Here is a 27,825-nt window from a genome sequence, read left to right as displayed (position 1 = left end):
GTTCTGCAGTGGTTTCTTGAAATAGTCAAGTTAACATGGAATCGATCTCTAAATGATGACATTGATTAAAATATGTGCAAATCATAAGATATGCTTTTTTTAAATTATCTGCATGCCATACAATAGCATAACATTATTTAGATTCAGGATATTTAAATAAAAGGATAATAACAGGTTTTGAGACATGTCTTTTCTTAGTAGATATACAATTTGAAATGCACAGTTTTACAATTCAATACACAAACCAGATCATTAACGTCCCATATAACCTTTTCATTGGAGGACTGCTCTTACTTTGACCATCCTCTAAAATGCCTTATTCTGAACTGCCCCTTTCTGAACGTGTGTCAGCGTTTTTAGCAACCCATGAAGTTGGCAGCTGGCACTGAACAATGAAAATTGACAGATTTTGACCGACACAATAATAAAATAGTAAATACAAATAAAATATCATTGTAGCTTCATATGCATGTTTGTTGTGCATAAACCCGTTGGGTTCTGAAGGTCTGCAGCTTATACCACAGGGTCAACAAAAGCACCCTTTATTGTTGTAGGTGGAACCTTTCTAGAGGAGAGGAGATTTGTTCTATAGAATCTAATATTTTGTCATGGATAGGATAGGGACATAATTTCACAGTCATTTCTCATCTACAAACTCAAAGTGTTCACTGTAACTCCCAAAATGGTAATCTTCCATTTTCCCTAGAAATATTTTCGAGTCTCTAGCTGAGTTCTCAGAGTGGCAAAAATATTGGCTCCTGTGACCCATTGTTTGTCCTTCAGGGGCATAAAGCATTTCTTTATTTTGAGATTTCATAAACTCTTGTCTGGACCTCCCTCTCATACAAAGCTCTCCTCCATGTTGGAACACAACAGGAAGGAATCCACCAGACGAGGTTTGATAAGCTGCTGATGGTCTATGGCCTCAATGCTTTCTGGACAGCCTGCTGCCAGCCTCCTCAAGGCAGCCTAGGATTCAAGTTTAAAAAAGGAATGACCAGTCAATGCATTTTACAATACAATGACACAATGTGATGTAAAGCATAACAAAATACTGGTAGATAGAGATACAGTCTACACCAATAAAAACTCACATATGCACAACAGCATAATAACGTTAAATTGAATTGAACATTACATAACACACACATACATTATAGTGAAAAGGAGCTATGCCTCACAGTTGAATCATTACAGTAAATTTCTGACAATTATATATAGATCTGAAGAGCCTGCACATGATCTGATCTTATCAATTATGGTCAGGCAGAGTAAGTAATACAGGGCTTATGTATGATATGTACATATTTAAAGAGGGATTTGCACTGTGTGATCTTATCAACCTATGATGACAAGGTTAGTTGAGATACTCAGGGCTGTCTTGTGTTTCAATACAGCCCGGTGGACATCTAACTACTAATTAGATTGAAAAGTAATGAGATTCTGTACACTTGTGGTCTGGGCATTCCTTGAGAATATTCCATTGAAGTGTGAGTAGAGTTTATGTTTATTATGTGGATCATTACATAGATGAGGTGTATTATACTGGTTTAAATACACAAATACATCTTATCCATTATGGAAACACATTGGTATGCATAACCCTACACACAGACACAGCTACAGTGTTTGATACCTACCAAACAGGCGACCAGTACTGAGTCACTGTTGTTCCTTTCTGATGGCGATCTGCAAAGCTCAATAAGACAAGGAACGGCTGGAGCAGAAAATGTTTCAATTAGATATACAGTATGTTTGGTAAAACATCTAGAGTGATTTTATTATTCTGTCTGAACGTCAGAAAGAGCCTCACTGAATTGATTAATTAATGATTAAAAAAGATCAGGTTCTCCAGGAATATACACATACATTCTAGCAAAGAACTGTGTTCTGTGATGAAACAGCTGTTGATATATAATCTTGTATGAAATCATCCAATTTGTTTGAAAGACTGCTGTGTAAATACTATAAATAATGAGTATCTATGCCTGGAAAGATTGAGGTGTAAATGTTTGAAGTCAAATGGAGCTTCTACCTTGCAGCTGGATGGCCATTTGAGCCACCCTTGGATCTCTGCTCAGACGTGCTAGAGTGACAGCAGCTTTCTGCTGCACCCGCTCGCATGCAGCACCCTCCGATGGACTGGTGGAGGACGGCTTCTCACTCAAGAGCAGAAGAAGTTTATCAATCCCTGCAAGTCACAACAACAGTCACAACATATTCACAGGAATCAGATGACCAAAAAAAAAAAAAAAAATGTGATTGAAAAATACAAAAAGACTATTAATTCAATATGCAATAGTTCAAGTTCAAGTTCAACTTTATTTATATAGCACATTTACAAACAGCTACACGGCTGGCCAAAGTGCTTCACAGAGCGTTTGACAATTACACATACACCATAAAATAGAGTTCAAAGAGCTAAAATAGGAATTATTAAAAAAGAAAGTGATATAAATATAAACCATAAAATATAAACAGACATAAACCCCAGAGCAATCATAAAAAGGCTAGAGAAAATAGGTGGGTCTTTAGCCTGGACTTTTAGATCTCATCTCTCAACTAGAGATGGAGGGTACCATCCTAGTCTCCAATGTCAGGGAGTTCCAAAGTCTAGGACCGGCCACAGCAAAGGCACGCTCTCCTCTACGCTTGAGCCGTACACGAGGGACCACTAACATATCCTGGTCAGATGAACGAAGACTTCTAATAGGAGAGTAGGGATGAAGAAGTTCAGATAGGTATAGAGGAGCGGTGTTATGGAAAGACTTATAGACAAAGAGTAAAATCTTAAAATCTATTCTCTGAGAAAACGGCAGCCAGTGTAGAGATTTGAGAATGGGAGTAATGTGTTCATGTTTGCGACAACTAGAGAGAAATCTGGCAGCAGCATTTTGAACGAGCTGGAGACGCATAATCTGAGTTTTAGATATACCGCAATATAAAGAGTTACAGTAGTCTAAGCGAGAAGTTACAAACGCATGGACAGCCATTTCTAGAGTCTATTGCATTAATAATCAGTATAGTGTTGATGTAAAAGTACAAACAAAGAACCGAAATGGGTTAAGGTTAGAAATGACATATTAGAGACAAAACACATATAAAGAAGGTTGGCCCAAAAAAGTATAATTTGTAAGTGAAGTAAGCACATTAAATAGATTGGCAGTGCAAAGTTCCTTTTCTCAGCATTTCTTCATTGTATGTGGCCTGATGTTGCCATCTTGTGGATCACATTTATTTTTCATGATGTTGCAGACTACATATTAAGGGATTTGAAATTTGCTACTGTATATAGTCACACATTTTACTACTCTGTTTTGTACATTCGATTAAAAATTGTATTGTAAGTGACCTACAAATAGTGCATACAGATGTCTGTGTACCTTTCTCTTGAAGGACTTCAGATGCAGATTGCTCTATGACCGAAAGGTTTGCCAGGATGGTCACCACCTAAAAGGACCATGCCAACCAGACAGTGCCATTTAGAGTGATGAAGCAGGATTTAATGTCAACAGTTGACAAGGTGTATCTAAACTTGTAATTAAACATGAATCACAAAAGAGATTTGTTTGGCAATGTTTTAAATAAACGTAACAAGCTGTGAGGTGTTGACTGTGAGGTGTTGTAGCAGTTTATAATGAGTATCATCAATGGGGGATCGTTAAAATTTATGTTTGAGGTGTTGCTTCACCTGGTCCTTGGAGTAGGGTGTATCTACTCTCTGGCGGTCTTTGCAAGCCTGGAGGAGGATGTGGATGGCATTGAGCTGGAGGAGAGTCTCACAGGCCATGCTGTCGAAGAACGTAATGTTGGCAAGAGCAGCTGATGCTAGTAGAAAGACTTCACCACATGAGGCACTCTCACACAACTCTGGAGGGGACAAGACCAAAGACATGTAATGCAACATACATTGTTGGGGGAAAATTGTAATGGTAAATCATTTCACAAAGCAATTCCAGTTGGCCATAAGAAGCTTAATTTCCACAACGTTCCGGTTCCACATTTAACGTTGATTCAGTAAATTATGAAGGATGATTTTTTTTGTGGGGGGGAATGAAACGCTTTCCACTCACTGATGAGGGCAGTGACAATATCCTGCATGCTCTCCAGGAAGCTGGCCAGGTGTTGCGTGGAGGTGTGATGAGGGGAGGTTATCTGGGCTACCACCGCTGCTGCCTCTGCCCTCGCCGCCTCTGTGCTGTTCTCATCTGTCAGGATATCCGCCAGGCACAGAATCCCATCAACCTGGAGATAGGAAACACATATCCATCAAAGTTTAGTCATTGTGATTTACTGTAACAAGCCCTTAGCATTTAATTCACTCCACAGTGCAGTTTCATTCATATCACAAACACCGTGGCTATTTCTTAGGTGGATAGACCAAGAGGCAAGTGTCCGAGGTGAACCTGGGAGAGACTTTAGAGGCTCTGTCCATAAAGTGAAAACAATAAAACCACAAGAGAGAGCATAACTTTGTAACTTTGTAAGAACAAATGTGAAAGGAAAAAAAAGTTAAATACAAAACTGACGGTGTCTCAACTACATCATTCTCTGTCAATTCTGGAATTCTTAAACAAGAGAAAATCTTCATCCACATGGTGGCAATGTTGCCCAGATGAAACTCTCAGCCTCTACTGAAGTGTTTCAGATCTTGACTGTATACTATAAGCTACAGTGACACATTAAAATAGGTGTCCACAAAATTATATAAATGCATATAGCTATAAAAAGCTCTGTCAACTGTATTTTGGTTTCACACTAAGTTGATAAAGGAACACACTACCAATTCCTAAACTTAAAATAATGCAATGTTATATGTATGCTTTGTGTGCATTAGTTTGACCAACGTAAGACATACAAAATGAAATGTCAATTGTCATTCCACAGACACACCTGTCAATCTGTCATCTTGACAAACATCACATTGTGGTTATTCATGACAGGGCAAATCCCTATTTAAACCTATTTTGTATCCGTCAGTAATGTGTCAGCTCAACCAAATGATGCAGAAAAATCGCTCTTCACGCACAGTCCCTACTGTACTGAGATGAACTCCTCCTTTGTGTATCCAAAATGTTCTCATTCATTGTCGGCTCAAAAACTCTGCTGCCTGTTGTCTTCGTCACTCATTTGACTTGCATAAGAGTTCCGTCTCATTGAGAGTGACATCATCAACAAGTTTAGTTTTATGGTTTTTGGAGGGATTGTTGGACAGTGTGTGGAAACTTATGGCATTTAAGAATGCAAATAAGAATAGTATTCCAAAGTTAAAATAGGAAGTGATGAGTATATTGTATGATACTAGAGTTGTTAAAAAATTAAATTAAGAATATAATGTGAGAATTCAAAATACTGCCTTTTGGGTTTTTGTTTCCAGAAGAACAGATGTGAAACTTGTCTGACAGGTGCAACACTACTTGGCTAATGATCAACTTTATGCTTTCATTGTGTAATAGTATTCTGGTGCCCCATCGGAGATAACGAAACTTTTCCCAGTGATAAGAAAAAAATACCCATTAGTCCCTTCATTCCATCACCCAACAACAGTGACAGGTGTGTCTCTCAAGGTTGAGCGACTGCTCGTGCTCACTTCGTAGCAGCAGGCTTCCATGACAGGCCCCTCTTGAGACACCAGCTTCTAATCTTGGGTGAATTTGTCTACTGCATCTAGCGTCTTTACACCTGGCTGCTTTTTAGTTGATGCAGACAGTCGTGCCATCATTACCCAGTGAATAAGGTTATATTTATACTAAATGTAATAAACAAATGTCAGCTCTAAGTCTTTATTGGATTCAAAACGGTTTGATAAAATTATAAGGTCTATCAACTGCACACAAACTGATTCTTTCTCTCATTGTCTCACATAAATTCACACAAACTCCCTCTCTTACACGCTCTCCATCACCCAGCTCTACAGTATTTCTCTCCTTTTCTATCTATCTATCTCTCTCTCATACACGTACACACATAAGTCATCTGTGCATGGCTTTAGAGTTTAGAGTATGCGAATCTCTGACAACCCATGTTTAGTCTTTGCAAGAAACCAAAATAAATCTGTAATAAGACTGTTAGGAAACTGTAACCAGAGAGAAACAAGAGTTCCTTTGTACAGTGAACATTGCAGGTGTGGCAAAGTCTCCCACTGGTACCATTATGACCACAGTCTCACCAGTAAATAAATAAACCAGTGCCTTAGTCAAAACATGCAGAGGCTATGGATAGTGTGTACAATATTAGTAAATCACAACCATCACACGGTGAGCCCAAACATCTGCCACTAACGCTCTCTATCCTGTCTGGATTTTATATCAACAGTTTGTTTAATTCATAACGGATTAAGGTTTTATAGGTGCACGAGTAAGTGAAATGTGATTGTGTGTGTGTTTGTTTGATTGTGTGTGTAAACTGGGAAGGGTGGTAGATGCGTGTATACCTTCTCCAGCTGGTTGATCCCCTCTTCCACGCAGCACACAGAGGCCACGGTCCTTAATGCATGTGCGTAGAGGTCACTGAAGCAGTCTTGCCTGCAGATCTTAAACAAGGCCACCACAGCGCCCTCCTGTGGACAGAATAAACACAATCGGGGTTTAATGATGCTAACTCATCTGTCTCATCATCAGACACTTGGGAGCTAGTTGTACAAAATGAACAATATGTCCAACTGAAAGTCAAACAGTGCTAAACCCTCTGACATACAAACAATTTGAAACTGGCATGACATTTAGGATATTCACGAGTGTCCATCTTAACCATTTACCGGTAGCTGTTGACTAAAAACTTTAAATAAAAGCTAAATCGACTTTCAGTATGCTAGACCGATTTTTCAAAAACTGTTTAGTGCTGGCTTAAACTTTCTGAACGTTTTCAAAATCCCCATTGGGCCAGCCAAACTCATCAAACTGACCAGTCAAAATTGCCGACTGTGCTTGGTGGACTTGCCAAGCAGACCTTGCAGTGACTCAAATAATTCATAGCACTTAGTAAAACTACCCAATAACACTTTCTATTAGCCTACTCATGTTTTGTCAGTAAACATGGAAACAAGGACTGATTTGGTCTCACCATTATGATTGTCCATCTCCCTTGAGATGCAGATTGAGGTAAACAAACGTAAGCATGACTGTAGTCATACCCTATCTCCAATCACTGTCTATGGAGATTTTCTTTGACAAAAACACTTGCAGAGAAAATCCTATCTGCCGTAGATTGAATTACCTGGAAGTCCAACTCCAGTAACGACCACCATTATCCTAATAGGGCCCATTATTCTGAGGTGGCGTCTAACTCATAGATAGGGGCCATGCTGCCAGGGATTGGAGTGGCTATTCTCCAAGGCCCACACCTGACCGCTCTCCCCTGCTCTCTGCCCTGCCCACGCACTGTAGCCAACCATGCCTGGAAAACAAGAGAGGCGCCACCATCGTCCAGTAACTACGACTTTAGGGACAACCTTTCTTGATCGTGTGAGAAACGTCCCTCAAAATATAAGAAGTATAATATTTAAATGAATATTCAAACTAACACTAAACACATGAGATGTTTGGCAAATAATAAATTAGCAACTTTGTGTTAATGGAGTTAGTGAACCCAGAAGAGTCTTTGTGAGGTCAGACAATGATGTTGGACGAGAGGGGCTGGCTCGCAATCTCCGTTCTAGTTCATCCCAAAGGTGTTTGATGGTGTTTAGGTCAGGGCTCTGTGCAGGCCAGTCACATTTCATCACACCCAACTCAACAAAACATTTCTGTATGGATTAATGGGCAAAGATTCCCACAGACACACTCCAAAACTTTGTAGAAACGCTTCCCTGAAGGGTGGAAGCTGTTAAATCTGCAAAGAGACAACCAACTCCCTGTTAATGCCTATGGATTTAGAATGGGATGTCATAAAAGCTCCTGTAGGTGTAATAAGTAGGTGTCCCAATAGGTTTGTCTATTAATCACACCAGAAGGTAAACTAAATCATGTCTATGACTTTTCCTGAGGAATACAATGCAGAGGAAGACTCAGGTAGGCTTATCTTTTTTCCCCATGCCGAAGTATTGAAGTATCTTACACACACACACAGATACATTGTCCACTTAGTTGGCTAAATGCCAGACTAAGCTACAGACATGTAATCTGCTTCTACAGTCAGACCACCATACCAACTTTATCTTAGTTATTCATGCTCCACATCTCAGACTATAGGCACATCTGTCAACAGAAACCGGGAAATGGTTGGAGAGTTTCTGTCGTGCTGGACAGCTAATCGTAGAAATGAGAAAAGGGTGAACGAAGACGTCAGCGCTCTGAAAATGGCAGATGACGGAAGAACTTGGAAATGCACCAACAATTACACAACCAACCCTTTTGCCCCAGAGAGAAAGGCTTTAAAACGTCAAAATCTCCATAGAGTGAATAATGAATTTACAAGCCGGTTTGGTTTTATGTTCTGTTTTCATTAGCCCCTTTGGCCGACACAATTTCTTAAACAGTCCTCTAAGGGCTCTTTGAGCTGGAGCATGGTGAGAAAGAAGGGAAGGTAGAGCAGACTGATGTGGTGAAAGACAAGAACACAGAAATGCATGCTCTCTGTGATCACTGCTCACTGCTAATAAAAACTGACAGTATTGATCTGATCCAGCAACAGTCGAGGTGTGTGTGTGTGTGCCAGTGTGTAACCTCAGTATCCTGCCAGGAAGAATCTTATCAATAGCATTCTGGAAGCGACTAGTGGGCTAATGGCCATGGGGACATGTTACTCAGTCTGTACTGTCTAATCTTTTTGTGCAATAGCTTTTTAGTTCTAAACATAGATGGGAAGTTGAGTAGGCAGATCGTCAGGTCGTCATCATTAAGTATTATGGGGTTTGATTAAGACTTCAAAATTCAAATGAAAAACGCAAAGATGGGTGTGACTGTCAGAGGATGTGGCTAACAGCCTGTGCTGAAAGCTGGGTGAAGGTAGTTTCTGTTGGCTGTGCTGCTGGAGAGGTGAAGCTGAGGCACAGACCCACCTTGGCGATGATGCTGCAAAGCTGTGGCCCATCCTGGGTGAGAGAGAGCAGGTTGCTGATGGCACTGCCGATGGTGTACATATTGTCTGACGACTCAATCTGCCTGATTAGGATCTTGAGAGGGATGAAAGCAACAATATTCAACAATAGTGGACATTTTCTTTAACTAACGCAGAAACCAGGGCTTCGCGTTTAACAGAAGGACTTGAATTCCATCTATTTGGGTGGCATTTCAATCCAGTCACTCTGTTTTCTGGCTCGAATTGCTCTCCAGCTAGTTTCCACCATGTTGCTAACACAGTCCTATATGAGGTGAAAGGGAATGAATGAGAGAAACACTTCCTGGAATAATATGCTGTCCATTATAAGACTAAATGCTTGTGGACATTTACAATTGCAGGGTTGGAACCATGAAATGATGTAAATAGAGGAAACTCTTTGTTTTCATTATAACCTCTTAGTAGTCCAGGAGTGATGGCATAGTCTATTCTAGAAGCCTATCAGACTGTGCAAATGTTTGCTATAGTATTCACCCTTTCTATTGGAGCATGGCTTGTTTTCAGGTCCCATTACAATACATTGGGAGGGTTCTGAGCAGAGAGTTAATAGGGTGTGTGCGTGTGTGTTTAAGTCCGGGACGGGGAGGAAGGTCTCTGTATGTCCGCATGGTACAGTTTTCATGTAAAATGTGTTTATGTTTGATATGTACTGTACCACAGTCAATTGAGGCATATTGGTACACGCAAACAAATGACAAACAATCAAACTATCCGAATCAGCTTACGATACATTTTGCATTTGAACCAGTGTTCACTGGCCTCAGCCCTTACTCACCCTGATGGGATCTGGTGACTAAGTGTTTGGTTTTTCCATCCATGTTTCATCGTATCATTAGCAAAATTGCTTGTTACTGCACGCTACCTCTGCTATCAAAAGTATCAAATTAAAATGTTCAATGTCTACAAAACACCCACTTGCGGACTTTACAGCCTCTCATGGTAATGAACTTACAAATATGCAAATACTCAAGGCTATTAGATAACAAATGATTAGTCTCTAGATTACAAACCTGGATCTCATTGGCTAGGGCCAGGTCAATCATATGACTGAACGAATCACTGACATCGGTAAGGATCTCGTGAATGGCCTCCCTCATGGACTTCAGGAAGAATTTGTCTTCGGTATGCAAACATCTGTGGAGGACATGAGGTCAATTAAAACTTCAAATTGAAGGTCAATTGTTTTCCAATAAACAATATATCAAGATTGAGTTTTATTTACTGTAGTTACTGCATAAGCACACATTGAAGTCTTCATATTCAAGGATATTGTGGTATTGCGTCATCATCTAAAAGTATATTTGATTCCACTTTATTTTTTACCTCTCTGTTATGGTAGTCAGCTCTATGCACTTCTCCAATAGAGATTTCTCATACTGTGGGGTGGAGAGAGAAACAGTGAGAAAGAAAGTTGATTGATAGTAATGTAAAGTGAAGTTCCTGTTGTCTAGTTTCTCTGCAATGTGCATATGAAAAACCAAACAAAAGGCATTTGGGTAGTGAGCTAAAGTAGAAACGTAACTAGTGAGGCATCGTTTTAAAATGATGAAGTGAGTGTGTCTTCTGTGGTAGAAAATGCATTCATTACACAAGCTTGCTTCCGCATGGCTTCTGCAACGGGCCCTCAGATTAAAACTGTGACAAAGACTAATTTGTTGGTAGTTCAGGCCAGAAATGTACTCAAAGCCTGATTACGTCACTTTACACATTGTAGACTCCATTTGGATTGGATGTGACTGGTACTTCACTGTACAAAATACAGAATAAAGCTATACTTATGAACATTTCCGGTGGTTCACAGTAGATTTAGCCACTAACTAGCCATTAGCCATAGATTTTAGTAATGAATGGCTGAAACACAGTACAGCCTTCAAATTATTAAATGTATTTATTTTCACACCTTAATCAAATTATACATGCACCAATTCACTTTCTACCAACTGACCCATGATGACCCACGAGCCATTCCACCCCCTGCCTCCTCACCCTCACCTTCTGCAGCTCTGGTGGCGTGTTGCGTGCAGTGCTGTACTCGTGCACCAGCGAGCGCACGTGACAGTTTGTGCGCACGGCTGTGCTGTGTACCCTCTGCCAGCGGCTCTTCTCCAGCCGCTGGAACATCTTGCCCAGTTCTGTGCTGACCACCAGGGCTCGCCGCAGCAGTGTCTGCAAATTGTCCCGCGCCACGTGGTCGCCCAGCCCGGACGCCACGATAAGCTCGCCTTGGGGATCCTCTTCCACACCAATGGGCTTGGCCTGCAGCACACACATGCACTCTACCTCGGTCATGTGACGCAGGTCCTCCATCCAGCGCTGCACCGAGTCCACTTGCAGTGATGCCCCCCCACGCATCCTTCTGCTGGTATGAAAAAGCACACAGGCATACAAAGAAAAAAAGATTTTTGTATTACTTTTACTACTTTTACTGTTTTCTCCACAGTTCTGTAAAAAATATACCCTCAAACATCAATATTTGGTGTGGAATTTGTGATGTTGTCACCAAACTTGGTCTCACCGCTCTTGATTACTTTCTCTATTAAATAATCCAGGTCATCAATAATACATTTTACGCCTCTGTCAATCACATGTTCACACATTAAACACATATTTCACACACAAAAAAACTTTGCATCTTTCCTAAACTCTGCAGTAATCTGAACCAACCATTGGTAACAGCCAAGCTTATCTAGGAAACACCAAGCAAACCCAACATCAATAGTGCGGGAGTGGGGTCTATTACAGAGCAGTAACTGCTGGTCTTGCCTGTCATCTGTCAACTATCATTTCAGCTCACTAGAGATAAGGATTTACCTATGGGTCCACTTGAACAAACACTTCCCATGGTCTTTGATCTTACCAAGAATTTAAGCGAATGCTTTTGTGCTTAAAGGGGTATTTTCCAGGGTATTTCACTTGAATGAGTGAAATCAACATTAAATAGGGTGAGCAGTCGATTGATAACATAGAGAAACCTCCTCTTCTTAATGTAAAACATGGGGGAGTTCCATTCATATTCAAGATTACATTATTTGTGGGGAAGATCGATATGGTGATGTATGATTGTAGGAACAAAGAAATGAGTTGTTGTTTGTTTTAACATTGCGTTTACAAAAACCCTGTTCTTTGTACTGATGGAAATCTATCTGGAGCTGGGGGAATCCACAGACATTTTGTGTTTATTCACGATTTTTATAGATGCAAAGAGGTAAAGAACCTTGCCTTTTGTGTTGTTGCTGTGCATGCATCCGTTGTCAAGGTTTCAACAGAGCTTCTTAAATATCACTGTGCCATTGAGAAGGCACAATGCCATATTCTTTCCGCCAGATAAAGTAGGATGGTATTTGTCTGTTTACAAAAGTAAATCAGTTCCCTGTGTTTCCATGGAGGCTTTTGTTTGTTTTTCCCAAATACTATTAACTGAAGGTCCATTGAAATAAGCCACAATGAAATGCTATATTTAATAAAGCACCACAAATTATAGGGCCTAGAACTTTAAGGAAAATTCATTGCATCCCATTTTTCATATTCACATTCTTCATGTGGAACACACACATGCACACACACAGACACACACATGCACTCACAAGTTTATAAAAAGTGATGCCAACCTAAAATCCTCTCTAGACCTCTCAATGTGTCATTCTCCTCACGGCGTAGGCAAAGTGATTTTTGCTCAGCTCACCTCATTTATGACAATGGGTTCATCGGTTCAACTATTGATCTCCCACAAGTCTCTTCAGTTTACAATGGTGAGATTTTAAATGAGATCAGGAGTCTCAATGAAATGCTATAACTGCAGAACAGTATAACTATCTTCCTCGTATGTGTAAACTTGACAATAAACCGGATTCTGATCTTACAGCTGTAAGATGCTGTATTTCATTTGGTGAAAAAGAATCAGCACATTTAAAGAGTGGACAACAATACTAGAATACCCAAGCATGCACCGGTAAATGTTTTCAATGACCAACAGTAACAGTAACAGCGCAGCCTTGGTTACCAGAGTGTTTGCAGCCAATTAGCTTGATAAAGCTTGATGGCTGCTTAGCTAACACTGGCTCTGCTTCCATAAAACCCTTCCCAACCCACTGACCACACACAATCAGGGGGTCAGCACCCATAGCACCAACGGCACATGGTGGTCACATATTTGTTAATTACTTTGTGTGTCATGGCTGTAGTGAATGGGCAGTGATGGGGGTCCTAATTGCCCATCAAGCCTGAAAGAGGTAACCCTGCATCGTTTTACCTGGTGAACCCATAAACATTTGTACCGAGGACCATTTTAAAAACCCACAATTGAACGGAAAAAAAGAAAAATCCCATGTTTGGATTTTGGATGGCTTGCAAGTGAACCCCTATGTGTGTTCATTGTTAGCTGTAATCCTGTTAGATTGGAGTTTATTGATAGAATATTTGTGTTTACTGTATTGACTTACGTAGACAGGTGTCTTGTATTACTGCTAAAGTATACAGATGTGAATTTTTACAATATAATTAATTGATTAATATATTTTAAAAACAAGCTCAAATGAAATATCCGTCTTCCAATTTAAACAACAATTTACCACATATACAAAATAAATCCTAGCCACACACATCTACATACACATGGCAACTCTTCTCACTGTGTCATATCTTTGGAATTATAGGTGTGTTTTCAAAGAGGAGGAAATAGCCCACTACAGTTTCAAGAGATTGCAAATATTTACATACGAGGCCAGGGAGGGCTAGGGCAACAGTGTCAGCTCTGTTATCACAGACTAGGACTGCAGAGAAGAGAAGTCCCACTTCGTAACCAATGGTTGGGGAGGGTGGAGAGAAATATGTTTACACAGTGTGGCCAGTAAACACACATGCTGGAGAAAAAACATTCAATCAAATATCACAGATGTAAAGAAGGGAGATCTTACCTATCATATCAATTTGGATATTTATTGTGTGTTCATGAAAAGGCCTACCCTGATGAATCAAAAAGTGTAACATATGCGCCATGACCCACTGGGGAATAATAGGCTCCAAATTAATCAAGCTAAGCTCTATAGTTTCTCCCTGTTTCCATTTGTAAAGTCCCACCATTACTCTTGAAAATACTGTCATGGAACACATTAGGGTTTTGTCAAACACAGACAAAGTAGACACTTCCAACATGTGTCAGTAAGTTGACCATGAAAGCCTGCATGACTTCCATCAGCAGGATGATAAAGATGCTGTTTGTCTACTCGAAATACCGTCTGCTTCTCTCCTGATCAAAAGGAGAGAGAAGCGCAATGAGTAAACGAGAAAATCGTTTTTCGAAATAAAATTTAGAAAATCAAACCTTTTCCTAGACTAGTAACTGAAGCACTAAAAATAACTTCGATGTTGTATATGGTTGTCTCCTACTGCCTTTTGGAAAATTTTGGAAGCTGCAGACCTCTCACACAAATCTCTATCATATATATTTTTTCCTCCTAGGTATGTTAAGCTAAAAAGAAAACCAAAAGTCCCTCACCACTCTATTTGAAGTGTCAGTTTCTCTGAAGAATTGTGGCCTTCAAATTGCCAATGTTAGCTGCTCTAATAGTTAATGTCACAAAGCTCTCTGATTATGGGAACGTGTCAAGTTTGCTGGTTGACAGCAAGATATCCCCATTTCTCTTGTGACTGCAAAAAACAACCTGAAACAAAGAAGACCAAGGATAAGAAAGTGGGGTAATAATAAAGAAAAATGCTTTTTTTGTACTGCACATAGAAGAAATAGTAACTAACTAGTGTGTTAGAAATAGTTTGCCACTGAAAGTGAGTCACTGTGTTTGGAACTAAATCTAACCATTGTAAGTATAGCTCAAGTCCATGACATCCTCCTTCTTGCACTCCTTTTGTGTGTCACTCCACTGCATTGACAAGACACACACTCCACAATTCAGCCTTCACTATCAATGATGCTAATACATCAGTTCAAGCTACAATGACGAAACTCTGTCTATTTTGGGTACTTAGGCAGTACTGTGCTAGTTAGCACTGTGTGGTAAACAGACTTGTAAAGCCCAATGGTGCTGGTTTTAACACCTGTCATCACTCAAGCTTTGCAAGATTAAGCAGGAAACAGCACAGATCGCTGAAGGTTCCAGGTGATTGGTTCAACACAAGAGAGACCATGGTTACCAGTTCTGAAACGTCCACCTGGTGTGCCATAAAATAACTTCTCACTGACTGAGTTGTGGAAAATTAAAAGTTAATTTTAAGAGACTGATTTGGAATCATGTAAATGTTATGCTTTAGTGAATATTTTACCATATATTTCCATGTGCATGACAATTTGGTCCAAGAAATAGCAAGACTTAATCTGGTGATTAGCAATTGTCATCAAAGATTGCAAATACTGCATGTGCCTGGGTGTCTCGTTTGCTTTAGCATCACCATTAAATATTCGTCACCATACTGAAAATCACAGAATCACATTGGAATCAATTGAAATGTTTTCCGGAGACTACAATAGGAGCAAAGTGTTCACACAGTGAATGGGCGTATCAAATTACATTTCAGAGTTTCAGCTAGTTTGAAACAACTGAGGTAAAAACAAGGAGACTCATGCCGAATTAAGATGTGAAATATGAAGAAATATGTAGAACGAGTCAATAGAATGCTAACATATTCTTCTTCCGTTCATAACACTGGATACATCAAATTAGCTTATGTTGAACTTCACATAAACGAATCACATGACTAATCCTACATATGAAGACTTTTTCGGTGACATTTCTGTGTTCCACATGTTCTGTGTTCCAATGTGTTCCAGTGATAATGTAACCACGTTTCTGTTTGCATATCTGTGTGGTTTTATTGATGATACATGTCCTTGAGGACAGACCAGATACCTCTCAAACTACAGTAATTGCAGTCAGAAGCACATTACCACCAAAGGCTGAATACTGTGATGAATACAGTGAGAGAGAGAGAGAGAGAGAGAGAGAGAGAGAGAGAGAGAGAGAGAGACTGCATAATGACATCACAACACCAACACCTGAATTCCTCACCCTGTCAGGACCATGATATTAACATCTGTTAGACACATTATAGTACATTAACAAAACAAGGGACTGCCATAAAATACCATGCGTTTTTGGGACCCTATTTAGAGATAAAAGAGGCAAGGTAATATCTTATGAGTAGTGTCAGAAAAACAACAACCATTGTGTGCACGTGTGTGTGCCTGTATGTGACATAGACAACCTAGATTATGTCTGTGTATAAGTGCTGTGGTTACTTACCTCATAGGAGATGATGAAAGAGAGCTACTGTGTCTGGAACTTTGTGGAGTAGCCATTCTGTCTGTGTCCATACTACTTTTTCTCAGCACCTAGAATGAACCAAATTTGACATAATTAATGCCAAACAACAAATTCAAAGTTGTGTTCCAGTGGCATTTTAAAGTGTCTGTATTAGAGTCGTAAATCAAACATGGTCAAATACTATATGATACAACCATGTTGCTTTCCAAGCAGCGGATAGATATTGCAGTGGATATGTAGCAGCATATCCACTGCAATATCTACTTATTGATCTGCATCCAAGCCCTCTATTCTTGTCTTGGTTTTTTTCCCTCCAAGTAATTCAATGATCAATAACCCAATGTTTTAAATAGCCGCAGACCCAGTGTGCCAGTACAAGAATATTTCTTATCTTCTAATTCACTGGCTGGCTGCCAGCCAGTGACTCTCCACTTTGAGCCTCAAGAAAGTGCCTGGCGCTCTAAGTGCTTGCAACTTTATTTCACATTTTCATTGATGCATCCCATTTAGATTAGACCATTTCTAAATATGCAAAGGCACGGGTGGCCCTAGCGTAGCCTAATCCATTTAGTTAATGACATCATACTGTGAAATGATAACAAATTTCATGTTTACCATTGACTATGATTGGTACCTAGTTACACACAGTACAATAGCCGAGCCTCTACCAAACAGCCAGTGCTGCTCAGTGTCAATGAGGTTTCTGAGATGTAGGGGCGGGGCTTGAATTAAATGCTCAGGCATTGGTTTTTATTGATAACATTTCAGTCCAATGTTGTATCGATATAGTTTACAGTAATAGTATTGGTATGCAGTATGTTATATATACTGTATATGGATACAGTATATATAGGTAGATACTTAGATCATCTTAGTGAAAAGGGTTAGGGTGAAAACAATTAAAGACTGCTGCTCTGGATAGCTACAGTACCTATTTAAACACACTGTATTATTATACACATTGAGGTGAGAAGTCTAATGTGCAGAATCTAGCAATCACGCATGCCACTGCTGTTGCATGAATGACAGGCAGGTCAAGTGCTATCATTCTGAGAGGGATCTCTTGTTCTACCACAAGTGGTCATAATCTGCTGAAATGATGAGGAGGTAAAGTATGTGGCGAGAATTTAGATTCATTGCCAAAGCCAACGCACTGAAAGTGAATCACTTTTAGAGTGTTTGTTCATTACTTATTTGTTTTTGGTTTCTTATAGTTACTGTTTTCATCATAAAGGTGTATAAATGAACAGCTACTGATTGTAAGTGGGAAAGATTTACTGTCCTAGGGGCTTCATCATGCCCCATCTTGCCTCTATGTCCTATGATTCCCGTGGCTCTTGACCATTCACGTTGACAATCTTTCGACGGCACTGATAGAAGACATGGGTCACCTCACTTGGAAAAGTTCTGCTTGGATCAAAATAGTTGCTTGGGTTCTTGACACAGAGCACAGAGTAGTACAAATGTGGCTCCACTATTTTCTGTTTTTCTTAAGCGTTTCAGAAATTGTTTCAACTGGACCTGTCTAAGTTCTCCTTGTTGGGTTTGTCAGTTACTTTCATGTCTAGGAGAGAAACCTGAGTGGCTTGATGGCTTCCTGCCTGTGCTAGAGAGAATGTGGTTGGTTTGGGTAAGGAGACAAAGGACACTTGTGTTCCAGCCATGTCACATGTGGGCTAAAATAACAACCGCCTGGTGGGTTATGTGTGTAAGGACTGCAGAAGGAAATAATTCAATGTGCCCTTGAAATGTATTGCGGCACTTGTATTCATGCTTCACCAGTGCATTTGTGTGTGGGTGGTTGTGTGTTTAATGTCCAGAATAGTCTCAAGTTCTGTTTGTCTCCACACTGCACATGAAGTTTACCTAGCTCATACTTATACAGCTACACAAAACTGTAATTTCGACAGCATGGGACAGTGTACCACTCCATAAACTCATTACAAAGCTCAAGAAACCAATACAGCAAGACAACTCCTTACGTCGAGAAGGCCTGTCATTTGTTTGCAAAAGGTAATTATTTGAAAAGTAATTGAGTAACAAATGAATGTCATTTAGATGTTTTGCTCATCTAAAATATGACTAAGAAGACACACTCCCAGTTCCCTTTTTGTGTGACATGGTGCAGGCTCTAGACAATAGTTTCACTGTCTGCTGACCTCAGCGCCTGTGGTCACGGTAATTGCAGAGCCACAGTAAAAAAAACAAAAAACTGCAAACCTTTAAATGTTCTGTGGTGGAAATTAAGCCCATAGCTGTCTCTGCTTAAACCCACTGCATGGATACTCAGGAATTAGGATCCACACACCAAACACAGAAAGCAAAATACATCCCCTCATGCTGGTTCTCCTCATTCGTTTGCCAAACGCTATTAATCAGCTTTTGACGTAAAACAGATTAACAGGATAGAGAAGGAATTAGAAATAGGCAGACATCACTCACCTTTTTACAAAGCCATAGCTTGTCTACAACATAAAACATCAGAGTGGAGCTAGTTGAATTACAGCACTGGAAGTCCTCTATCCAGTATCAGAGTAAGCTCCCAGGAGATCCTACTTTATCTGCCCTTTGGCCTTTAAATAGACAGAAATGCTTCCTATGAACGACCATCAGGCGTGGAGGCTTGCTCCAAGTTCTTTCATTGAACCAAGAGAGGATATTCACAGGTGGAGACAATAGTTACAACATTTACCAGAGAACTATCATCTTGGATTTGAAGCCTTGGTATGATGACCACTGTAGCGTTACTGTATGGGTCGCAGCTGACTGTGGGAACATGCCGGAACCCAGCTCAGCTGAGCTCTGCCCCGGCATTCCAGTCCCACGCTCCGTGGGCTGACTCAATGTAGGCCCTGTGCTCAGAGAGAAGTACAGTATAGTGCCCACAGAGTCACTACAACAAGTGACGCAGCACACAGTCAAATGTGGTAGCCTAGCTGTTTACTAATACCTTTCCATGGAAGGGTTTTGATTGTTTTGTACGATCTAATAGAACAGTATACAATAAACAGTCTAGGGTAGACACAAAAAAGAAAAATCAATTAGCAAGTCTCTTAGCCAAGAAAGCCTGTTAATGGAATTTTTATGGAAACTTTGTTTATAAGATCTCTACTGAGCTTTACAGGTTTTCTTTGAAACCAAAATAACCCTGTTGATTTTCTCAAGTGAGAGAATGCAACGCATTCTTCAGATAACAGTGTTATTATTGTAAATGTATTCTGATGCTGACCTGGAAATATCCATTCACTTTTCACAGACTGGTCAAATGTTTTTAAAGCGCTGACATTTTTTGTTTGCACCATAGTCAAGCAAAAACTGAAGCATGTGAAATGAATAGTGAGAGACTTAAATTTTAAATCTGAAGACAGTCATAGAGTTTGGCTTCCAGCATCAAAAGGTGGAGCAGGAGAAGAATTACTCAAACACAGAATTCATTGCATGCTGCATGAAGACCAACATCGTATCTAAACCGGATAGTGTGTGAAAATAGCAACAGTGCCATGTTCTATTAACTCTCTCACCGCCCACATGCAGGCATTAGGATGGGACTGTCAAAATAATACAGCCCTCAGAGTGCAGCTCAATCATTTAAGACATTGCAGTCAAACAGATATGGGGACCCGCTGCGGATAGCAGTGACAGCTCCCACAGTTTACATAATCATGGCTTCCTGGAGCATACAAAAAGCATACAAAAATACACACAATCAATGTCTGTTTGTTGGATTTTGGTTGCAGTTCTTCAAGTGTTCTACCTTTTCCTTATAAGTTGATAGTCTTGATAATATTGCAAGTATTATAAATATAACAATTATTAAAGTTTTAGACCCATAGTCTTTCTTGCAGTTTTACTCTCACAATCCAGCTACTAATGACAGTTGAAGTATTTGAGGAGCTGATGTTTGTCTGAGGCATGGGTGCTGACAGATAGGGTTCAAGGGTGTCACAGCTGTGAGAGCAAGACACCCGCAGCGAAGGAGGGCAGAAACAAGTGGGTGGCTAGGATGGTGAGCAACTGGCGAGTGAAAGAGCTGAGACGAGTACCGTTGAGGGGGAGGAGCGCGTGTGAAGTGAGTCACTATGCCAAGAGTGCCATGGTTAATTATCGCTTCCAAACTAAGAACTTCATCACACTGACGACCCCAGTCAGTGACCCCCCCAGGCCAGGGGGAGGAACACACTCAACATGCCGGCTCAGAGTGGACACTAAGAAGCGGTGAAGAGAAAAAACTGTTGCAGTCCAGGATGCTGAAAAGGAAAAACATGGGAGATACTTTAAGACAGAGAGCAGTTGTGTAAAAAGCTGTAAGAAAGTGGAGTGTCAGAGAAGTATGACGTCAACACACACACAAAAGTGAGTGAGAAAAATGAACTTTTTTGTACTACTTTTTTGTGAATATTAAGGAAGTAAGAGAGCAAAAATCTGTCAGAAAGGAAGGCAAGATGTTTAGAAGAGTCAGGAAGGTGATACAAAGGGCAGAGAACTACAGAGACATGGAACGTAGCATGAATACAAAAGGTCACGGTCTTGTCTTTAGGAAAACAATGAAGTTGGAAAAGAGGACTCCATTGATGTGATGGAATGACAGAAAGCTAGGTCTTTGGGTAAGGCATGACATGAGCCCATCTCTACCCTACATAAGTGGTCCATTATAAAGCAAGTGAGAGAACTAGAGGAGAGAGGGAGAGAACTGGTGTCAGAACATGTCACCTGACACTTCTGAAAAGATAAATGGATGACACCATAAGTATGTTCTGTATTTCACTAATATCTTGCGGTCAACTGAAAGTACGATATTTCACACTTTTACTCTATTTTACTCTTTTCCTTTTCATATCTCCATCCTTTAACCTCCCTTGAATAATTTACTTGGTCTCATGGTTTTCACATTTTTTCATTTCTTGTCTCTCATTGTCTTTAACTCTATCCTTGTAGCTGTTCAGCAGTATGTTCCACATTACTTATAAAATGTAATGGTAACGATAATAATAATGATCAATTTAATTAAATATATTGTTTATGAAACAAGTCATGTAACAACATTTGTGACGAATATCCTTTTTTATGCCGCCCACTCTCTCTCACCTACTTTATCATCCCTGTCCAAAACAAATGCAGTTTGTTTGACTAAGTCTGGCCATCAAACGGATTCCTATAGAATTTTCCTGCAACTGAACTTTGGCAGCCTCAGCTTGCTTCATATATAAATCCTCCCATCCTCGCCGCCAATGTAAACATCTCAGGTGAGATGTTGATCAAGGGATCAGGAAAGGAAGTCAGAAGAGATTAGGTAGACCATTCAGTGAAGTTCTTTTGTGGACTGTAGGGTGACAAAAGTTGCTGGCTCATCTAACCAATAGGCAGAGCTATCACCGGTCCTAGGTAATAAACTTTCTGTGAGAAATGGAAATAGTCGCTTGAGTATTGACCTCCGTGATAGATAGTTGTGTAAGCCAGTTCCTAATAAACAACAAATAAAGATTACATCCTGTCTCCTCCAATTAAATGTTGAGCCATTCAAGATACTAAATGGACACAGACAAACAACTTGGGAGTCTGGCAGAGACTGGAGGGCATGTCTCCCACTTTATGGCCTTGTAGTATGAGAGGTGCCCTCCAGTGCAGTCCAGTACATTACTCATCACATCATATGCAGAACATGTGAACCATTACAACCTGTTTTTATGATGCAGCAGAATCAATTTGATCAGGATGGGTGAAGTCCCCCCCCCCCTTCTCTCTCTCTCTCTCTCTCTCTCTCTCTCTCTCTCTCTCTCTCTCTCTCTCTCTCTCTCTCTCTCTCTCTCTCTCTCTCTCTCTCTCTCTCTCTCTCTCTCTCTCTCTCTCTCTCTCTCTCTCTCTCTCTCTCTCTCTCTCTCTCTCTCTCTCTCACACACACACACACATACACAGCCACACACACACACAGAGGTTCAGATGCAAAGCTGGCTGAACCTGCACACATACATAGAAAAAGTAAAGGCACAATGTCCAACAGATAGCCCCTCATATATCCAACAATGATACAGGCATTCAAAGCAACAGTTTCAGCATTGTAAGACTTTTTACACCTAAACTTACTGCTTCAATACCAAATGCTGCCAAGTCTCTTTTTCCCCTCTATATGAAACTCTGGATGATAAATATCCCATTCACTTGACCACAAGTCTGCGAAAGCAGAGCCACTGTCATTTTAGTGCTTTACAGTCAGTAATAAAGAAAAACCATAGCTCTTCTTTTCCATGACTTTATAAATAGAGGATGATAGAAATAACATACCTTCCAAAAGATGGTCACCTACTCCAATAAAAATATCCAAATGCATTTTAAGGTCCACCGTCCATCAACAGGAGCAAACTAAACACATAAATAACAAGACAGGCCTCTCGGATGAGCCAAGGCACTCTGCTAACAGAAGACCAGAGTCATTTTGAGAAGCATCAATACTGAAGCTGTGAACAGCTACTGCTGCAATTGGATCCTGAGACTTTAATGTCCAATGGAGGCCATGGCTGCATTACCTGACACCAGAGCAACGCTAGCGTAGCTAGCAAAACATCAGGAGCTGCTTAATAATGAATGGAGCCTAGGGAGAGCTAACACATGCCACATGGCTAATACAGAGCTAGGTTGACCAAACTTGAGACAGGTTATCGTTGGGTCAGTTAATAGCAGGCTTTATCACTATGATCAGTACCGACAAGTTGCTAGCAGGGGCCTCTGTCAGCAGAGCACCACACATGGCTGCTTAGGAGAACACTAAAAGCTGTCATCCATCATCGGTCTGACTAGTCATATTACACAGCTATTAGTCCTTCAGATTAAAATACACAAATTATTTGAGGTAGGAACTCAAGACTTGCTTTAGATTCATGACCAGGGTAAAGACCATAACAGACCGTAACACATTTCTACTTCAGGATGCAGTGTTTTGTGATTTGTGTGATTGTACCATCCACTTCGAGCAAATGTGATATCCCGCCAAGTGTTCTCTGCCATTTCTGTTGCTTTTCTTTTCCCATCAATCCCTCTCAGAATGACCTCACTGAAGTTTCCATGACACCTCCTTTAAGTTAGATGGAGTGCCTTGGAAATAGCAGTGCCCCAGATATAGCCTCTCATGTCAGAGAGAGAGGCATACCAAACACTGGAGTCAAGTGGAATCCATACAGGCAGAATTTACAGCTTGTTGTCCATCTATCTCCACCTACGTTCACCTGCCATGTAAATTACAATCTTCATACCCCCATGCCTAAACCATAAATATACCCTAAGTGGATATGGGTGTTATGCTCTTTAGTGGGTGTGGACCCAGTGCGGGGTTAAGCCACACACGAGACACAAAAGGGAGGAATGGGAGAGGGCAGGACGACACCAAACCCACTGCTGAACTGAAATATACAGATGGTTAACATTAGGGAGGGGAGCAAATTTGGTCAAGTTTCTTGTGTTTGTCTGTGTGTGTGTGTGGGTGGGTGTGTCTGGGTGTGGGTGAGTGGTTGTGTGTGAAAGGCAGTGGCATGTCTTATTTCCAGACTTGGCTCCATACACACGCCAAGAAACACAGGCTCCCCTTGAGTGTCTCAGTGGAATTCCGGAGGTGTTTTCATTCCTGTGTTGTTGCCCTACACAATCAAAAGCCCAGGGTAAATGTGACACATATGAGGTCAATAGTGTAAGCAAATGTTTTTTGGAAAGATTTCAAGGTATGCAAGAAAGTTCACGTGTGACCACTGAGCACACACATAGCCCTTCAAACAAATTCTTCCTATTTTTTCCTGTCATTTATAAAGTAAACATATGAGTCTGAGTGCGAGTGTGAGTGTACAGACATCTGCCGCGCACACGTCGAACAATCCCATTTGATATACACAGAAACATTCCCTGGCAGTGAGTGGAGAAGATAGTATTCACACACCTCTTGAATTCAACGTCACCAATGAAGGACCATCTGATTCAAACGGCAAGCGCAAGCCATCTGTTACGGAAGTCATGGGAAAAAAAGCATTCGTGTCAGAGCTATCCAATGCTCCAATAATGAGAGGAGGGACCAGACTGACTGAACAATGATCTTCTCAAGATTCCCCCAAGGAACCCTCCACTGCATCAACACTCAGGCTGAGTCAAGGAGAAACATGACCCTTGTGCGTTGCCACAGCACTCCAGTAAAGGATGTTGGTACTCGTCCGCTCTGAGAGGTACCTTAACTCTCTTTTTTTTCCCAGTCCTACCAACGCAAAGAGCCTCGGAGCACATGAATGGACGGTTAGTGTTCCAATTACAGAGAGGAGGAGGTAAAAACACAGGAGGCCCTAGACCCCATTCTCTAACCCTCCAATTAAAATAAGAAAAGGGGCAGAAAGAGTGAGAGAAGGGTAAGAAGCCCAGGAAGTACAGGCTCTCTTTCACTCATATTGATTTGTTTTCCAGTCTTCTGCCTCAGTGGCTGCCATATTGGGTCCGCCTACGCAAAAGATGACAGTATACGTGCACTCTCTTAATTGAGCCCCGTATTGGGGATAGCATCAGCTGAGTCATAAGCTCTGGCGGTTCATCAGACCTGTCAACAGACCAACTCTCCAAAATAAATACAAAGATGTCCATGCGTTGTACATCACCCATGTTTGCACTTTGAGAAAGTTAAACTTGGTGTTACACCTTGGCCATTTTCGGTGGGCCAGAATAGCCCATGTTAAGATTTTGATAAATCACCCCAAGTAGTAATGTAAAAGATAATTGAGGCTGGGATTTTCCATAGATAGTCTTTAGGAAAATGAAATGTCTATGGCTGAGCGGTTAGGGAATCGGGCTACCAATCAGAAGATTGCTGGTTCGATCCCCGGCCGTGAAAAATTGAAGTTGTGTCCCGGGGCAAGGCACTTCACCCTACTTGCCTCGGGGGAATGTCCCTGTACTCACTGTAAGTCGCTCTGGATAAGAGTGTCTGCTAAATGTAATGTAACGTTAAAAATGAATTTCCTTTTTAATGCTACAGGTCCTACATGGATTGAGGCACAAACCTTTAAATCTTCTCTCTCTGAAAAATATTTTCCAAAATCTAAAACAATCATTCATAATCTGAAATCACAGATGTTGTTCCCTTGTTAAATAATGCTGCTCTTTGAAATATATGTTAGCTTGTTTGCACAAGCATGTCACTGAAAGTGTGTGACTCATAGCTGATATGTAAAAAGAAACACAGGTGGTTCCGTGCTGAGGACTTCCCTGTGGGTTCAGAATTCAACAGCTGGGAGCAAACCCAATAATGCCGCCTTTGGTCCTACACAGCCTGGAATGTTTCTATGTTTCTTTAGTGTCATGCGTCGGCCTGGTTTTCATCTCAGCTTTTCATTATTCGCATGCTCTGAAAGTTAACTCAAATAGTTTGGTGTCTTGTGTCTTGGATGTGTCTAGATCGAATTCTAATCAACTGGCAAGGTGAAAGAAGCGACTAGTAAGAATCTTTTTTAGACCACAGTCTCTTTCTTGACACTTGCCAAATTCTTCAGCTGGGCTTGTACTTATTTACTTTTTTGACAGTGGTACTTTCTAGGAAAATAACTGTGAGAGAGGACAGAGCTGGCCTTGAAGCCATCAAGGGAATTCAGCCTTGGAGGGGTAATGGGATACTTTTCTATATTTAATGTCTATGAAAGAAATAGGGAATCAGTTTAAACTAGAACTCCCACCGAGAAAAAAACGAGTGAGCTTTGGGAACACCACAGTACGTTTCTCAAATACGTTGTGTCCTCCAACTCACAGCAAAGCAGAGATTGAAGGTAAAGATCAATTGGAAGCCAAACATATTGACACTACCATCACTCACTGTCCCGAATCATTCATTGTCCCTTCTTTTTCTCTCTTGATGGTTAGAGGGAATGGGGAATGTGTTTGATGCAGGATGCTGGGTCTATAGAATATGTATAGTAGAACACCCTTGTCGCCCCACCCAAGGAGGGAAGCTGACTAAATGGTGTGGTAGAAGGGCCAGAGCTACCAGTTGTGGTTCACATTAGTCAGGCTACTCCCCTCCACAGCTGCTTACCAGAGGAGTGGAGCATGAGATGAATGATGAGAGATGACTGCCAATGTGGCAAGGAAGACATATGCAGCCAACAGACACACACAGAGACAGTACACAGATGGTTATACTTACACTCGGTCACGCATATCAAGCATACAAACACACACACAAGTACTTACTCTCATGCTCAAACAAGTGTGTATGACAAGCTCACTCAAACAAACTCAAACAGTACATGTCTATACACACTTCTGTCTACATGCAACACGGGCATTAGAGTCCTTCTTATCATTAACCATATGACCAAACTCACAATCCTATAGCCTATATATTGTCATCTCTAACTGCAAACAAAGCTGGCAACGCCTACACACACGCCCTCCAGAGTTCCCAGTCATATCCACAGTGGATGGTAATTTAGCATCACTCGGAGAAAACACACACAAAGCATCTCTTCTGTGTGGGGACATAAAAGGTAACCTGATCCACTGAGGGCTACACTGGCCTACTCTGGCCATGATGTGGGTGGCACACTAAAGGGCATGCAGAAGTTGGGTACAGAAAGAGTTGACATTTACAAAATGCTAGTTGATATTTAAGTTGTGTCAAAAGAATTGTCAAACGTGAAACAAGTGATTGTGATTCCGTCATAATATGGGGTGGTTTACACATTGGCAATTTAACAAATAGAATAGCAGAAATTAAGTTAGTCTCTTTTTGTAAAACACTTCAGCATCAGCTTTGCCTTCACCATGCCTTTTAAATGTTAAAGTCATTAAGTTCCCTTTTGAAACCACCTTACCTGACTGTAGCATTTCCATGTGGATTAGCAACGCTAATGTTTAATGCTATTTCTGAAGAATTAAGTAGAGAAACGCAGTCTCTGTCTTTGAATTAAAGTTTCCACATTTCTTCAGCTGAATCTCTGTGGGAATCTAACAAAGATACCTGCTCTTGCCTGCTTAGATGGCTTCTGATGCCACGCCCTTCAGCAGACACCTGCACTTCTCAATCCTCCTTTGGTTTCTACTACTCTCCAATTGCAATCAAAATGTGTGCGCTTCTTTGAAAGAGTATCAAGTCCTCACACAATCCCTTCGTGACGCCCAGGAGTGAGCAAACATCAGTGAGCAGTTCCCTGACTTACCCGCGCCCAAGGTCAGAACCTTAAAGTCTTCCAAGGGGTTTTCATGGTCGTGCCGCAAGAGTCTCTCTCCTTCTGCAGGCTCCTCTCCTCCTTCCTCCTCTAAGCTCAACCAGCACACTGGAGCTCACTGGCGTTACTGCTCAAATTCTACCATGACCTTAAGGTTTTTCTTGGGGAAGAAAAAGTCCACAGCTCCATTGCCAGTCAAGGGGGCTGAGCATAGTTTCAGCTGGGCGGCCATCCAAACAGACAACTATTCTATTTCTGTCTGCCATGTGAGTGGCGTCGTCGCATTTTGGAGAGGTTCTGTGGTGGGGAATGTA

At 40.9% G+C, this 27,825-nt stretch overlaps 1 protein-coding gene across 7 annotated transcripts; it reads right to left on the bottom strand.

The window, feature by feature from the left end:
* Positions 1–81: 81 nt before the first annotated feature.
* On the bottom strand, positions 82–27,770 carry LOC134021341 (protein inscuteable homolog). Of its 7 annotated transcripts, none has more exons than XM_062462053.1 (13): positions 27,503–27,770; positions 16,311–16,399; positions 11,050–11,413; positions 10,381–10,433; positions 10,068–10,191; positions 8,999–9,112; positions 6,434–6,559; positions 4,074–4,245; positions 3,692–3,870; positions 3,384–3,450; positions 2,036–2,191; positions 1,641–1,717; positions 82–969 (listed from the first exon to the last, which is right to left on the bottom strand). In XM_062462053.1, the coding sequence occupies exons 2-13, from the start codon at positions 16,379–16,381 to the stop codon at positions 841–843; spliced, it is 1,632 nt and encodes a 543-aa protein (XP_062318037.1). In that variant the 5' UTR covers positions 16,382–16,399; positions 27,503–27,770; the 3' UTR covers positions 82–840. The 7 variants fall into 7 exon arrangements, with proteins under 7 accessions (XP_062318037.1, XP_062318034.1, XP_062318038.1 ...); XM_062462050.1 differs by having other exon boundaries at positions 11,050–11,416; positions 27,503–27,769; XM_062462054.1 differs by lacking the exon at positions 27,503–27,770 and adding an exon at positions 27,158–27,193.
* Positions 27,771–27,825: the final 55 nt, after the last annotated feature.

This window comes from Osmerus eperlanus, chromosome 5 (genome assembly GCF_963692335.1).
Source record: "Osmerus eperlanus chromosome 5, fOsmEpe2.1, whole genome shotgun sequence".
Lineage (NCBI taxonomy): Eukaryota > Metazoa > Chordata > Actinopteri > Osmeriformes > Osmeridae > Osmerus > Osmerus eperlanus.
This window is presented reverse-complemented; position numbering and strand designations above follow the sequence as displayed.